This window comes from Talpa europaea (assembly GCF_964194135.1).
Source record: "Talpa europaea genome assembly, chromosome: 2".
Taxonomy (NCBI): Eukaryota; Metazoa; Chordata; class Mammalia; order Eulipotyphla; family Talpidae; genus Talpa; species Talpa europaea.
The window spans coordinates 140,694,768-140,709,655 of NC_140068.1; the positions used below are offsets into that span (position 1 = coordinate 140,694,768).

Consider the following 14,888-nt stretch of genomic DNA (forward strand, 5'->3'; position numbering starts at 1 on the left):
GCCAGGGAGAGGTACTTGCAAAATATATGTGGGTGAGAGACACATGGAGAGGTTGTTCCTTATCCTTGGCAGACAGAGAGGCAGTCATAAAAGAAGGTGCAATATTTTGCATGTTCTCTCTCCTTCTGTCCTAGTTCTTTGGGAACTGCATCACCCTTCTCTTGTGCTTCCTTGCCAGAAGCTGTCAATACACCAGGCCCCACGACAGGCCAACCCTATTTGACTGGGCATTTGTATGGTGGCACCCTTTTTAGAATATGCACTCCTATTAGTTTAGGGCCCCAAAGGTGACCCTGTGTACAGAAAACTCCAGACTTAATACCTACATTAACTGTAGTTTCAAGCCTTCCCTCTGGGTGGACGCATCCAATATCAAAAAAAACACTTTTTTGCTCTTCTTTGTGAGAGGATGTCAGAACATTTCAAAGTCAACACACATTGATTTTTATATCAACTATACATCATTATAATATCTAGCAATAGGGTGGCTTTTGGGGGGTATCATTAATGCTGTTTGAGAGCAGGCTGACTACACCATGGTGCTGGTTTGGCCAACTCAGGTCAGATCATTTCAGTTTCTTATGGAAAGTACCTGTGTATCACTAAGATACACAGGTAGTTGATCAATCTACTTGATCAATCTGAATCATAATAAAAACTTTCAAAATCCTACCATTGTTAACTGATTTTTGACATTTTAAAATATTTCAAGATGGGTGACACTAGCAGTCTGGAATAAGTCAACTTCATTTCTAGATTTAGGTCCCATCAAAGTTCATTTTTATATAGATGCTCCTCCCAGTTTCAAGCCTGTCAATGTAAACTACTGTAACTCTTCACACCCTGTACTTGGTTATGACCCCACGTGAGTGGACTCACTAGGCTAGCAGATATCTGTATTTACTACACCATCCAGTACTACGCTCCTATCAGCCACGAAATGTCAGTGATTAGAAGAATCACTGCCATTTTGAGTTTTCTGCTCTTTTATGCAGCTGATAGAGATGCCTGAAGTTTCCTGTACATGCACACATGTTTTCACATGGCACCAAACACATGGAGAGCACTCAGCCCTCCAGACTCCCGGTCACCCTGTTGCTCAGACCAGGACTCCTGGAAATCAGGTCTCTGAACTCAGTGAAGAGGGATGTAGAGGACGATGGACTATCACTGCTATTTTCTTCTTTTTTCCCCAGTGAAGGTTGATCATCTACAACATTTTAGCCTTTATGTCCATTCATAATACAGATTTATTGCAGAGTCACTGAGAGCTCAGCAAGTTCTGAGTACAAGGAAAGGGAAGGAAGAACATAGGAAATTTCTGCCTTTACAGGGTTTTCATTGTATTTGATCATATCATCATGTTGTTATAATGGTATCATTCTCTATGATCCCAAAAAAGAGGCAATTCTGGTTTACTCATCTGGTAGAGGCAGAAACAGAGGAGAACATGGATAAACCTGGAAAAAGGGTCAGAGAGTTTCAGAGAAGGAGGCCTTCGGGAAGGTGAAGATGTGGGAGCCAGTCGGCATGTTGTAAAAGCACACAAGTCCAGCCTCACAGTCCAGGAAAACCCCCACAACCAGGGGCCGCTCACTCAGAGAAAGGGAAGTTGGATTTGAGGTCAGGGCTGCATACTGGTTCCCTTTGCAGAGCCTGATGGCCCAGACTTCAGACTGAAACTTGAGATTCCTCGCAGAGGCCTGGCACACATTTTCCAGACAAACTCCTATGTTCCACTGAGTTTTTTCTCCCACACCCACCTCAAAGTAATGCCTTCCCGAGGTGAAGCCTTCACAGCCCAGGACACAGGGTAATGCACAAAATCTCCCGGCAGTGCGAGGCTTCATCTGGGCATCTTCACAAGCCACCTGTCTTCCATCCTTAGGCACAGTTAGGCCAACATGAGCTGTATCTGCATCCAGAGTCACACTGACTAAAAAATAAACAAACAATCAAAACCAAAACAAGACATGGTTTTTTTTTTGTCTTATTTTTAAACAAACCTATGTTCAATTGCAAACTTTTTCTACTACTACCTGTGTGAGTCATTCTGTAAAACTTGCTAAATGTAAAGCAGAAATCATCATGTTGTCACAAAGAATCGTGGGAAAGATATTGGAATGAGCTAATACAAGATTTGTGTTTGGTGAAATTCCTGGTAGAAACTAAGTGATAAATATGTGATAGTAAAAGTAAATGTCATCATTATCTTCATCATCCTCATCATTACCATCTTAGTCACTCAGAGAAACCAAAGACCAGAACTCCCCAGAGTGGACATGGTTACTGTCCCACCAAAGCCCTTCCTCTTGCAGGTGGGAATCATGAAGATAACAGTAGTCAAGTCCTTCCCTTTACTAATAACCACCCACTCCAAAGATCAGAAAACACAATGGCAGAGCTCATGTCATAGCTTGTGACTGAAGTCCCAGGATTTCCCCAGGTATCAGGACACACCAGCCCCATGGCTTGTAAGTGAAGCTCTTTAGTATTGCTTGAGAAAATGTTCCATAGGGATTAGTATACGGAAATAAACTCAACACTGATAGCACAAAAAGCATATAACTAGAATCAGGTTGAACAGAAAAATAGGTGATAAAGCAAAGTTGATATTGGCCAGTAAAGCAGTATTAAAGTGAAAAGAGCTAAAATGAAAAGAGCTAAGGAGTTTCCCATATCAGTTACCACCCACTGTAACTGGGTCACACACAACAGCTGGTGCCCAATAAGAAAAACCAAGTGTGCAAAACACTTCCTGATTCAACTGCTCCCTCCCTCGCCTCTTCATCACTCCCCAGCTTCCTCCATTCTGTTGCCCCCAGGAAGGCTGAGCCTGTGGACACATCAACCAGTCTCCCTTCCCTCCGACTTCTCTTTCCTTCAGTCAATGTGAAGCACAACAGGAGAAGATGTGGCAAAAAGAGTTTGCCTCATGGGTTAGAAGTACAATGTAAGTACTTAAAAAACTAACAATAGTGCTTGCTTTGGCAGCAGCAAAATTGGAATGATACAGAGAAGATCAGCATGGCCCCTGTGCAAGGAGATCATGCAAATTCGTGAAGTGTTCCATATTTTTAGAAGTAGAACCATCACAAATGCAGACAATATGAAAATATACATAGAGAACCCTAAAAACTCCATAGAAAAACTAATCAAAATAATCAACCAGTTTAGTAAAGTAGCAGGATACAAAATCAACACACAAAAATTAGTAGCCTTCCTATACATAAACAATCAATCTGAAGAAGAAGAAATCAAGAAAACCATCCCATTTATAACTGAACCAAAAAAAAAAAAAATCAAATACTTGGGAATAAGCCTAACAAAAGAGGTGAAGGAACTATACAAAGAAAGTTATAAAACACTGGTAAAAGAAATAGAAGAAGATACAAAGAATTGGAAGGACATGCACTGTCATGGATTGGAAGAATTAACATTGATAAAATGACCATCCTACCAAAAGCCATTTACAGAATCAACACTATTCCAATAAAAATCTCAATGACATTCTTCCAACAAATAGAACAAATACTGATGAAATTCATATGGAACCACAAAAAACGGCAAATAGCCAAAGCCCTACTAACAAAAACAAAAGAGAATGGAGGTATCATTCTTCCAAACTTCATACTATACTACAAAATCATAACAAAACCAGACACACAGACCAATGGACCCGAATAGAAAGCCCAGAAATAAAGACACACATATATGAACAACTAATCTTTGACAAAGGAACAAAGAATATACAATGGAACAAGGACAGTTTGTTCGATAAATAGTGCTGGGAAAACTGGACCACCACATGCAAAAGAATGAAACTAGACTACTACCTGTAGCCATACACGAAAATCAACTCAAGATAGATAAAAGATCTGGACATAAGACCTGAAACCACAAAATACATAGAAGAAAATATAGGTAAAACACTACAAGACATACATCTTAGTAACACTTTCAAGACTCATCACCCAAAGCAAAGAAAGTCAGGGAAAAGATAAACACCTGGGATTACATCAAACGGAAAAGCTTCTGTACAGCAGAAGAGACATTAACCAAAACAGAGAGACCCCCCACTGATTGGGGAAAAATCTTTGTACTCTATACAACTGATAAGGGACTGATCAAAAAGATCTACAAAGAACTCACACAACTCAACAAGAACAAAGTAAACAATCCAGTCAAGAAATGGGCAGAAGAACTTAAAAGATATTTCTCCAAAGAGGAAATGCAAGTGGCCAACAGTCACATGAAAAAATGTTCAACATCCCTTATAAGCAGGGAAATGCAAAACAAAACCACAAAGAGATGCCACCTTACACCAGGAAGAATGGCACATATCAAAAAAACTAGCAACAACAAATGTTGGTGAGAATGTGGTGAAAAAGAAATTCTCCTCCGTTGCTGGTGGGAGCGCAAACTGGTCCAACCACTGTGGAAAGCTGTCTGGAGGTTCCTCAGTCTACTAAATATGTAGCTACCATATGTCCCAGCAATTCCATTCCTAGGAATCTACAAAAACATTGATTCAAAAAAATACCTGTACCCCTATGTTTATTGCAGCACTATTTATAATAGGTAAAACCTATTATAGGTTTTACCCAAATGCCCAAAAAACAACCCAAATGCCCACAAGCAGATGATTGGCTCAAGAAGATGTGGTACTTGGGCCTGCCTGCAGCCTCTGTAGCACCGGTTTGATGGCCGCGCAAGGGTCCCACATGGTGTGCAGACCTCTCCTGCCGCCCGCTGCTCCCCTCAGCAGCGTACTTCGTCGGTCTGCCTGTTCTGCTCCCCGCTCTGGCTCTGGTGAATTCTCTCACCCTCCCGCGCTTCTGACTGTACCCAGTGCTTGGATAAATAAATAAATAAATCTTTAAAAAAAAAAAAAGATGTGGTACATATACACAAAGGAATATTATTCAGCAATCAAAAAAGATAAGCTCATGCCATTCCCAGCAACAAGGATGGAGCTAGAAGGAATTATGCTCAGTGATATAAGTCATAAGGAAAAAGAAAAATATCAGATGGTTCCACTAATAGGAGGAATATAGGGGAACCAAATAAGACATCAGGGGGAAAAATCATAACAATGCAAAACAAAACAAAAACAGACAATTATAAACCAGAGACATCCTGCAGGGGAGGAAAACGAAGAGGGATCAGAGTGAGGGCGGGAGGAGCACAGGGGACTGTGGTGATGGGGCACAGGTGCATTAGTGAAGGAAATTCTATGGGGACTACACCTGAGGGGCAGGAGGGGGAAAAATAACAAACATTGTTTAAAAATGAAAACTGATGTAGAAAATATATTTAAAAAAAACTAAAAATAAAGGCTCAAATATATATGGATACATATGTCTCTATACACATGTGTATAGATATCTATTATTAAAAAATGGGAATAGAAATGATTGTATAAATGTGTACAATGGAACAATAATAAATTGCTACATATGAAAAATGAGATATAATGAAACTTTCCAGAATTTTCAGGAAAGCTATAGCCTTTATAGACCTGTTTTACTTAGAGAACAAAGATGAGAAACGCTACATTACATACCAAACATCAATATATTTATATTCACAGTACAAAAGACTAGGGTGGTTTCATTATCAACCAGAGAAACAGTTCAGAAGTCAAGTTAAGGAGCCAACACACAGTCGTCAGAGAGCTGCGCAGGCGGGTTATAGGAATGGAAAGGAGGGGCCTGCAGGAGACACTGAAAACACATGTCACACACTGTATTTAAGAGCTCTGATGCCTAAGTAGCCTCTCTGAAACTCTCCTGCCTGTCTTTTTCTGAGAATGCATCTATGGTTCAACATTAGAAAGCAAATTTTCACAATCACCACATTATCTGATAAGGGGAGAGAAACCTCATGATGTCACCAATTAATGCAAGTAGCTCATTGATAAATTCTGTACCCAGGGATGACTTAGCTCTTTGGACCTTGAGGAAAATGTGTCAACATGAACACTGAAACTTCACCTATCCAAAATGCAAGACCAAAGGGCTAACAGACTTACAAAAAGAGACTGAACACCATTAGTGAGAACAGAGAAATAAAATTAAGTCCATAATTAGGTACCTGGTTAAATTCAATGGGTTGTCAAAAGTGATAAGTTGTTCACCTGGGGGTCACATGGGGGTGTGCTACTTTGGGGAGTCCCCTACTGCAGGTTGGTACCATTCATGCAATTTTAAGATCTGCATATCTAGTAAAATCAAAACATGCAGCCCTACACAGCACCTTCCACACAAGGTATATCACTGAGAAAACCATTCAAGGAAACAAGGAATTATGAACCAGATATGTTCACAGTAGTATTTTGTGCAAAAACAAATTTAAAAAAAAAAACCAAGAAAATAACAACAGAGAATTTAATACTTCAATTAAAAAACATCATATGCATTTATTACCACACTGCAGAGTGACAAACTGTTCTCAAGATATGGTCTCAGTTCCCAATTCTCCACTGTGGGAACTTACAGCCCTCACTTCACCTCCTGTGTCTCAATTTCCTCTCCTATAAACTAAAAAGCTTCCTACAGGGGGCCCCCTGGTGGCGCAAGTGGGTAAGACACATCCTACGAAGCTGTCCGCAGTCTCTGCAACACAAGTTCAATCCCCAGCTGATCAGGGAGCAACCCACATGGCATAGCAGACCTCTCTTGACTGGTCCGCTGCTCCCCTCAGCAGTGTACTTTGGTCACTCCGCCTGTTCTGTTCCCCACTCTGTCTCTGGTGAATCCTCTCAGCCACACACACACACACACACCACTGGCCTGTATCCCTGCTCTTGTATGCATAAATAAATAAATCTTAAAAAAAAAAAAAAAGCTTCCTACAGTGAGGTCTGTGGGATAAAAGAGGAGAACACATGTGAAACCCTTCTTGTCGGCCACAGAAAGCACTCAGGTAGGCTAGTGGAACCTTACAGGTGGTAGTGCTTGTTGTTCCACTGGAACAAGCTACCTGGTTACAGGCATCAAGATAACGCCTTCCAGCAACCTGGGCCTTAAGAACATGCCTGACAGATTGAAAGCTCCGGGATATAAGGCTGTATGGACTAGAATGTCACTGCAGCATCGCTGTCACCCCCCAGTGCTGGAGAGCCTGAGGCCCCATCAGCAGGGATATGGTTACATGTAGTTGTAAAGCTCTCATGGAGAGGTAGCTTTACATGTAATCAATGAAATGGAAAAGAGAGTCTATGCATTCACTGTCTGTACCAATACAGTGAAAATCTTAAGTATTGTTACCTGGAAAAGTAGGACTGGCGAGGAGTGGGAGAAAACTTGAACTTCTTCATGCCTATTATTCTGTTTAACTGATTACAATTTATTGCAGTAATGAATGTAGCAAAAAAAACCAACTTTAATAAATGAGGATTTTTAAAAGAAGGAGAATTATTTAGTGAAGATAGAAGCTCATCTCAGATACAGGTTGATTTGAACCATGTTGTAAAGTTTGTTTAAAAGATAAGAGTAGACAAATCAATTCAGTGACATTTGGTCCTGGCTTGTATACGGTTGCTTTTCCCTTCTTTGCATCTTTTTTGGATCACATTAGTAGATATTTATTTTGGTATTTGGCACTGACATTAAGTTGGGGGAATCACATACAGGTCCATAATCCCTTATCTAAAACCCTGAGGCCAAATATTAAAATTCAGACTATTTTTCATTATACAAAGACAGACAATAAATACACTTGACATGATGTGTCCACTACCAGCAGGGTCTCGGCAGCCTTGTATCAAATGCATCAATATTCCTGCAGCAGGTGGGATAAGCCAGATTGCAAATAGACTCAACAATAAAAAGCCTTAATAATGGGGGTTTTAAAAAGAAGGTGATGTATTCAATTAAGAGACAAGCCCATGTCAGAAACAGGTTGACTTGAACCTCCTTTAAACCATGTGTGAAAAATAAAAGAAGGCAAATAAACGCACTGAAATCTAGACATGACTTTCAGATTTCAGAGATACTGTTTTTGGTGGTTGCTGCTGACATTAAACGGGAGGAGGGGACCACATACAAATCCATAATCCCTTGCCTGTAACCCCTGGGCATAGGATCAAATATTAAAATTCAGAATATTTTTCTTGTTATAAAGACACAACAATACGCATACATGGTGTACCCACCCCCAGCAGGGGATATGCCAGCCTCTTTCTCAAATGTATTAATAACCCTGTAGAAAGTGGGATAAGTAAAGATCTCAAATAGTCTCATATTGTAACAGGGTGGTCCCCAGGAAAGGGGGAGATTCCCTGCCCCCTTTCCTGGGGACCACCCTGTTACAATATCAGTGTGACATAGGATTGGCCACTTGGGAAGGGCAGACCCAAGGTGGCGTGCATGAACCCTGCCTCCTCATTTTACAGTCTTGTAACACTTTTTCCATTTAACTGTGGGCATAATCTAAGATGCCTCTCATCAATTACCTCTGACCACTGACAAAAATAATGGGATGTGACCCCTTGATTATATTTCATTACATCCTTCCAATTTAATAGCTGACTTACTCTAAAGAATCTCCTGAGCTCACTTGGAAGAAATAATTGGCCTTATTGGGAGACCCATGTGCAAATTGATGAGTGGTAGATTCCAGAAGCTGAGGGCACTTCCAGGCAACCGCTGCTAAGAAGTCAGGGTCTAAATCCTATAACCACAAAGAAATGAATTCTGCCAACAACTGGAAGATTAATCCCCAACTGATCCACCAGGTGAGCCCATAACTGCACTGTGTGACCCCACCTGAGCTGTGCCCAGATTTCTCACACATGATACTGATAGATAAAATGTGGTTTTTCCACTATGGAGAGCTGTGTGGAGATTTCTTGACCTACTAAACATAGAGCTTCCACATGATCCAGCAATTCCACTCCTAGGTATCTACCCAAATGACACAGAAACAGTAATTCCAAAGGGCTCCTGCATGCCTATGTTTATAGCAGCACTATTTACAATAGCTAAGATAGGGAAACAACCCAAATGCCCAAAAATAGATGACTGGATCCAGGTACATATATGGTACATATACACGATGGAATATTACTCAGCAACCAAAAAAGATAAACACATGCAGTTTGCAGCAACATGGATGGAGCTAGAAGGGATCATGCTCAGCGAAATAAGCCAGAAAGAAAAAGAAAAATACCAGAAGGTCTCACTCATAGCAGGGAATTTAGAAAACCTAAATAAGAGACCAGGAGAAAGACTAATCGATGCAAAGTAATAATCAAAATCAACAAGAAACCATAAACCAGAGACACACTGCAGGGGGTGGGGGGAAAGTGGGAGGGGGGGGAGAGGAAGAACTAGAGTCAAAATAAGGGGGGGTGTAATTGTATGGGGAATATAACCAAAATGAAAATGCATACATTGTACAAAGTTGAAAAATGATGTAAGAATTATATAAAATAAAATATTTTTTAAAAAATGTGGTTTTTGCTTTAAGCCACTAAATATATTTGCAGCAGTAGGTGACTAAAATAGTCACTAAATCGTTTTTTATTAGGTTTGATTTTGTACACAAGTAAGTTATAGAAAATATTTAGTTCTCAAAGCATTTGAATTTTATAACTGTAGATAACAGATGATGGAAATATAGCAAGCACTGATTAAGAGAATCCAGGGAGGAAATATCAGATTTGCAATTGATAAAAAATGGTTTTCCTTATGATTCTAACATTCACCATGTTGCCCGGATCAAGGCCATAAAAATATTTGCATCTTAGTCAAGTATCCTCACCTACATTTCTTGCATTGTTCTCAGATAGATTGAAAAATTAACAATAAACATTATATACTAGACACTGTTGTAAATACTTTATATGTGTTGATGCTCTTCACTTTCATGATGAAACCAAGAACTCAAAACTGTTAATATTCTCAGTGTTTAGGAAAAAATGAGCAGAGTGCCTGGGCTGACGCAGCCAATGAATGTGAGGGGGAGTGTGAAGGGCCTGCACAGATCCCCAGCAGGCTGTGTCCCATGTAAGCACTGGAGCCTCCTGACATGGGGGAGGGGACAGCTCCACAAACAACTCAACAATCTCTCTTCGGCTATGAGTCTCTCCAGGGGCAGGTGGTGAGCGGGATTACCACGACGGTATCTTTGAAGTATAACATCTAAAGAATTCTTGGCTTTTCATACCTTGGTAGCTCTTTAGCATTTTCTTCACATCCAAGTAAAGCTCAGGAACATTACACACAGTGTGGCGCTCCAGAGAGACGGCCTCTGGCACTTCCAGCTCCACAGCCGACTCCTAGGATCAGCAGAAGACAGAGACATCTTCAGTGCAATGGACCATTCAGCCCTAAGGACCCTCACCCTGCCCCCCGGTGGTCCTATGGCACTTACCCACTCAAGGTGTCTCTTACATCCTACAGGGAAACAAGGACACAAGGCTAAATGTGGGTCAATCAGTATTTTACAGGGTGAGGCACAGGGGGCTAATCTATAGAAATACTCCTCCAAGAACAAACTGAGTGACCCAGCCATAGACACTGCTAGAAATCAGGTAGACTGATACCCCTCTGTGTTCTAAGATAGCAGCATGTACATATACAGTGTATGACCCTCTGAGTTAGTAACTTCCTGTGACCTGTGCCTCTAATCACAGCAGCCTGTGGGCTTCTTAGAGAAAAAGGCCAGGAGCTTCCCATACTCCCTTACAAGATTTGCATCAGTGACCTAAAATCCTTCAGAGGAGCTCCTCTAGACATCACTCTTTCAGAGGGCCTTAGTAGTGAACACAGGCAGAGCCCCTGAGATGGGCCAGGTAGGTGGCGGCAGCAGGTGTCACATAATGTTGGAGCTGTCAAAATATATTTCTCACCCTCAGAATGTGACCCTTACTTCTATAGAACCTAGAAGAACTAGTTTCTGGCATTTGTTATGAAGTTGAGAGAAGGTCCAGGAAGAGTTCTTTGGGTCTTGTCATATACAAATAAATCAGGGAAAATGTTGTCATTCATGTTGGCTGTCCCCCTTTACATTCACAAGTCACCCAGAGAATCATCCAGGAAACAGACTGGCACTCAGGGTTAGCGCATATGGAACAGACATAAACGGCAGCAAATGATACCCTACAATTCATATTGGACAATATGGAACCAATTGGCCTATAAAAGCAGAAAGAGTATATTTTTTCATTCACATACAGTTACCTTATGGACTACTGGAGGCCACTCTTCAAATATTGATAAAGAAACGCCACTTTAAATCCCCACAGGAATTCCCCACTTCCCAGAGAAGCTGGAAGACCTTGCCGTCTTCCCCTGCTTCTCTCCACTGTCCCCATAACACTGGGGCACAGATGCCTCTTCTGTGTCCCCAAAGGGCACAGCCTCACCTGCAGCAAATCCTGGGCTGGGCCCTGACATCTCTTCTCTAGTTCCAGGATGTGACTCTTGAGTTCCTGGCTCTGCTTTTCCAGACTCGCCTCACTGTCCTGCAGAATCTTCAGAGACTGCTCTTTTTCTTTCTCCAGTCTCCACAGACAACACTTCTCCTCAACACAGGGGAAGGTATGCAGATTCTCAGTCAGACTGGATTTTCTTTCTCTGGAGCTCTATCTTCTCCTAGAATCAAGAAGATATGCTCAAACTTCATTTGTGGATGAAATGAGGAAAAAATGAGGTATATCCTAAAATGGGAAACTCTCATCCTTAAAATTGTATGGAGCTCTGTTACAATGTATGAGACTTGAAGATACATGGTCAGGGAAGTAAGTTAGAGCAAAGGACAACTATATAAGATTGCTTTTATAAAGGTACCTCATTAAGTTTGAAAACAGAAAAGGAAATGTGGGTACCAGGTGAGTGGAGGGACAATGGAATTATTGTTCAGTGGGGATCAAGTGTCATGTTGGAAGAATGAACGAGTTCTGCAACTGGAGAGTAGAGTTGGGGGCACCCCAATATGAAGATGATGCCGGCAAAGTGAACACAGAGGATGCTGAAAATGGTAAATTCATGTTTATTCTAAAGAACACAGACACTTATAAAAAGAAGTGTTTGGGACATTATTAAAATAGCCATCCTACCAAAAGCAATATATAGATTCAATGCTATTCCAATCAAAATTTCAATGTCATTCTTCAAAGAAATAGAACAATTATTGATGAAATTCATATGGAATCACAAAAAACCCTGAATAGCCAAAGCTCTACTGAAAAAAAAAGAAGGAAATGGAGGCATCACACTCCCAGACTTCAAACTATACTACAAAGCCATAATCATCAAAACTGCATGGTATTGGAACAAGAACAGACATACAGACCAATGGAATCGAATAGAAAATCCAGAAATAAACCCACAAATTTATGGTCAACTAATCTTTGCAAAGGAGCAAAGACTATGCATTGGAGCAAAGAAAGTTTGTTCAATAAATGGTGCTGGGAAAACTGGGTTGCTACATGCAAAAGAATGAAGCTTGACCACTACCTCACACCATACACAAAAATCAACTCAAAATGGATTAAAGAACTAGACATAAGACCTGAAACCATAAAATACATAGAAGGAAATATAGGCAAAACACTACGTGATTTGCATATCAAAGACATCTTTACAGACACATCACCCAAAGCAGTGATAGTGAAGGCAAAGATAAACAGCTGGGACTACATCGAATTAAAGAGCTTCTGCACAGCAAAAGAGACAATAACAAAAACAAAGAGAAACCCCACCAACTGGGAGAACATTTTTGCACACAACACTAATGATAAAGGACTGATCACAAAAATCTGCAAAGAGCTGATGAGACTCAGCAACAACAAAGAAAATAATCCTGTCAAAAAATGGGCAGAAGAGCTAAAAAGAAACTTCTCTGAAGAGGAAATGCAAATGGCCAACAGACATATGAAAAATGTTCAACATCACTTGCAATCAGGGAAATGCAAATCAAAACTACCATGAGATACCATCTCACACCAGTGAGAATGGCACATATTAAAAAAACTAGCAACAGCAAATGTTGGCGAGGTTGTAGAGAAAAAGGAACTCTTCTACACTGTTGATGGGAGTGCAAACTGGTCCAACCACTATGGAGAGCTGTGTGGAGATTTCTGGACCTACTAAACATAGAGCTTCCATATGATCCAGCAATTCCACTCCTAGGTATTTACCCAAAGGACACAGAAACATCAATTCCAAAGAACACCTGCACCCCTATGTTTATAGCAGCACTGTTTACAATAGCTAAGCTTTAGAAACAGCCCAAATGCCCAAAAATAGATGACTGGATCAAGAAGATATGGTACATATATACCATGGAATATTACTCAGCCTTCAAAAAAGATAAACACATGCAATTTGCAGCAACATGGATGGCGCTGGAAGAATCATGCTCAGCGAAATAAGCCAAAAAGAAAAAGAAAAATACCAGATGGTCTCACTCATAGCAGGAATCTAGAAAACTTAAATAAGGGACCAGGAAAATGAATAACTATAAGAAAGTGATAATCAAAATCAACAAAAAACTATGAACCAGAGATACTTTTTGGGGGGTGGGGGCTGGGAGGGGAGGGATTGGGGTCAGAATGGGGGGTTTGCAATTGTATGGGGGAATATAAAAATGAAATTTATTATTTAAAAAAAAAAAACAAAACTTAGAGGTATGATTCTCCTCAGAAATGACATTTGTACTTCAAACCTTATGAACATTCATAGATTCGCTTCCCATCATGATGGTCATATATTGTAATTTATCAAAATCCATTGAATTTAATAAATTTTTTTTTGCAAAAGAAAAAAAAAAGTAGTGTTTGGGGATACTGTGATATTTTTTGCCATGAGTCATCTGAGGTGGAGGAACATGCAAGTCCTTGCTGCAGAGTGAGGCCCAGGGGGCAGACTCAGATGTGGGAGAGGCTGCCCCAGTTCTCTACAGTCAACTCAGTAATTTCCTTCTTCAGCAGCCAAATCACAAGATAAGGAGGCACCGGCTGCTTGATGATGTCATTAGGGAAGGAGGGCCCTGGTGAAACGCTAGTAAACCAGGAATGTATATTTGGAATGTATGAAAATGTCCCTATCCTGGGGAATTTTGTGAAGCAAAAGTTTGTGATAATCATCACCAAGACTAGACATTAACCCAAGTCGGCGAATCCATGATTATCAACACAGGGAGGTCTGAGGCTGAATTTGATCATAGATTCCACAAATATTCTACCGCAAATATTCTTGTGTCCACTTGAGCCTCCTTATGTATAAGACTGTCAGAAACCACATGATCTCTCTTGTGGGACTCACTTTTCATTTGGGAGACACAGAGTTGTAATTTCCACTGGGGCTTCCTCAGTTCATGGTGCTTCAGTGACTGTGATGTTGTGGAGAAGGGAGACTGATTGTGTAGGAGACACATACAGGACAACTGGATTCTGGCACTGACATGGTCTCTACATATTTGCAGCAACGGAAGTTTTCATAACCTGAGATTCCAGAAAGGCAGGAAGTATGACTCTCCTTTGAGAGCTTAAATTTAACATCCACACACAAAGGGGCAGGACAATGGCTTCGAAGACACCATAGGGAGATGTAATAACTAACCAGTCTGCAGGCTGAGTGCCCGTGAGGGATCACGTCAGTATTTCTGTAAGGCATAGGTCTCTGGTATAGGAGACTGGTCAGACATGGAAAGTCTTAGCGAAATACAGTGTGAAGTAAAAAAATATTTGCTCTTACAGCAGCTCTATCCTTATCATCAGTCTCATAAAGTTGAGTAGTATAATGTCATCTGCATACTGACCCTGTATACAGAGCTCACAAAGGTTTTTGAACCTCTAAGGGTGAGTGTGAACTTATTTAAACCGTGAGGAATTTCCAATTTCCAATTTAGTCAAGGATGATGGCTCTAGGTAAGAA

The 14,888-nt window shown here is 40.7% G+C and overlaps 1 protein-coding gene across 1 annotated transcript; it reads right to left on the reverse strand.

Annotated features, from left to right (window-relative positions):
• Positions 1–1,472: 1,472 nt before the first annotated feature.
• LOC311188389 (E3 ubiquitin-protein ligase TRIM38-like) lies at positions 1,473–11,405 on the reverse strand (the record flags this gene model as incomplete). Its single annotated transcript, XM_084259489.1, has 3 exons — positions 1,473–1,936; positions 10,174–10,285; positions 11,292–11,405. The coding sequence occupies 3 exons, from the start codon at positions 11,403–11,405 to the stop codon at positions 1,473–1,475; spliced, it is 690 nt and encodes a 229-aa protein (XP_084115615.1).
• Positions 11,406–14,888: the final 3,483 nt, after the last annotated feature.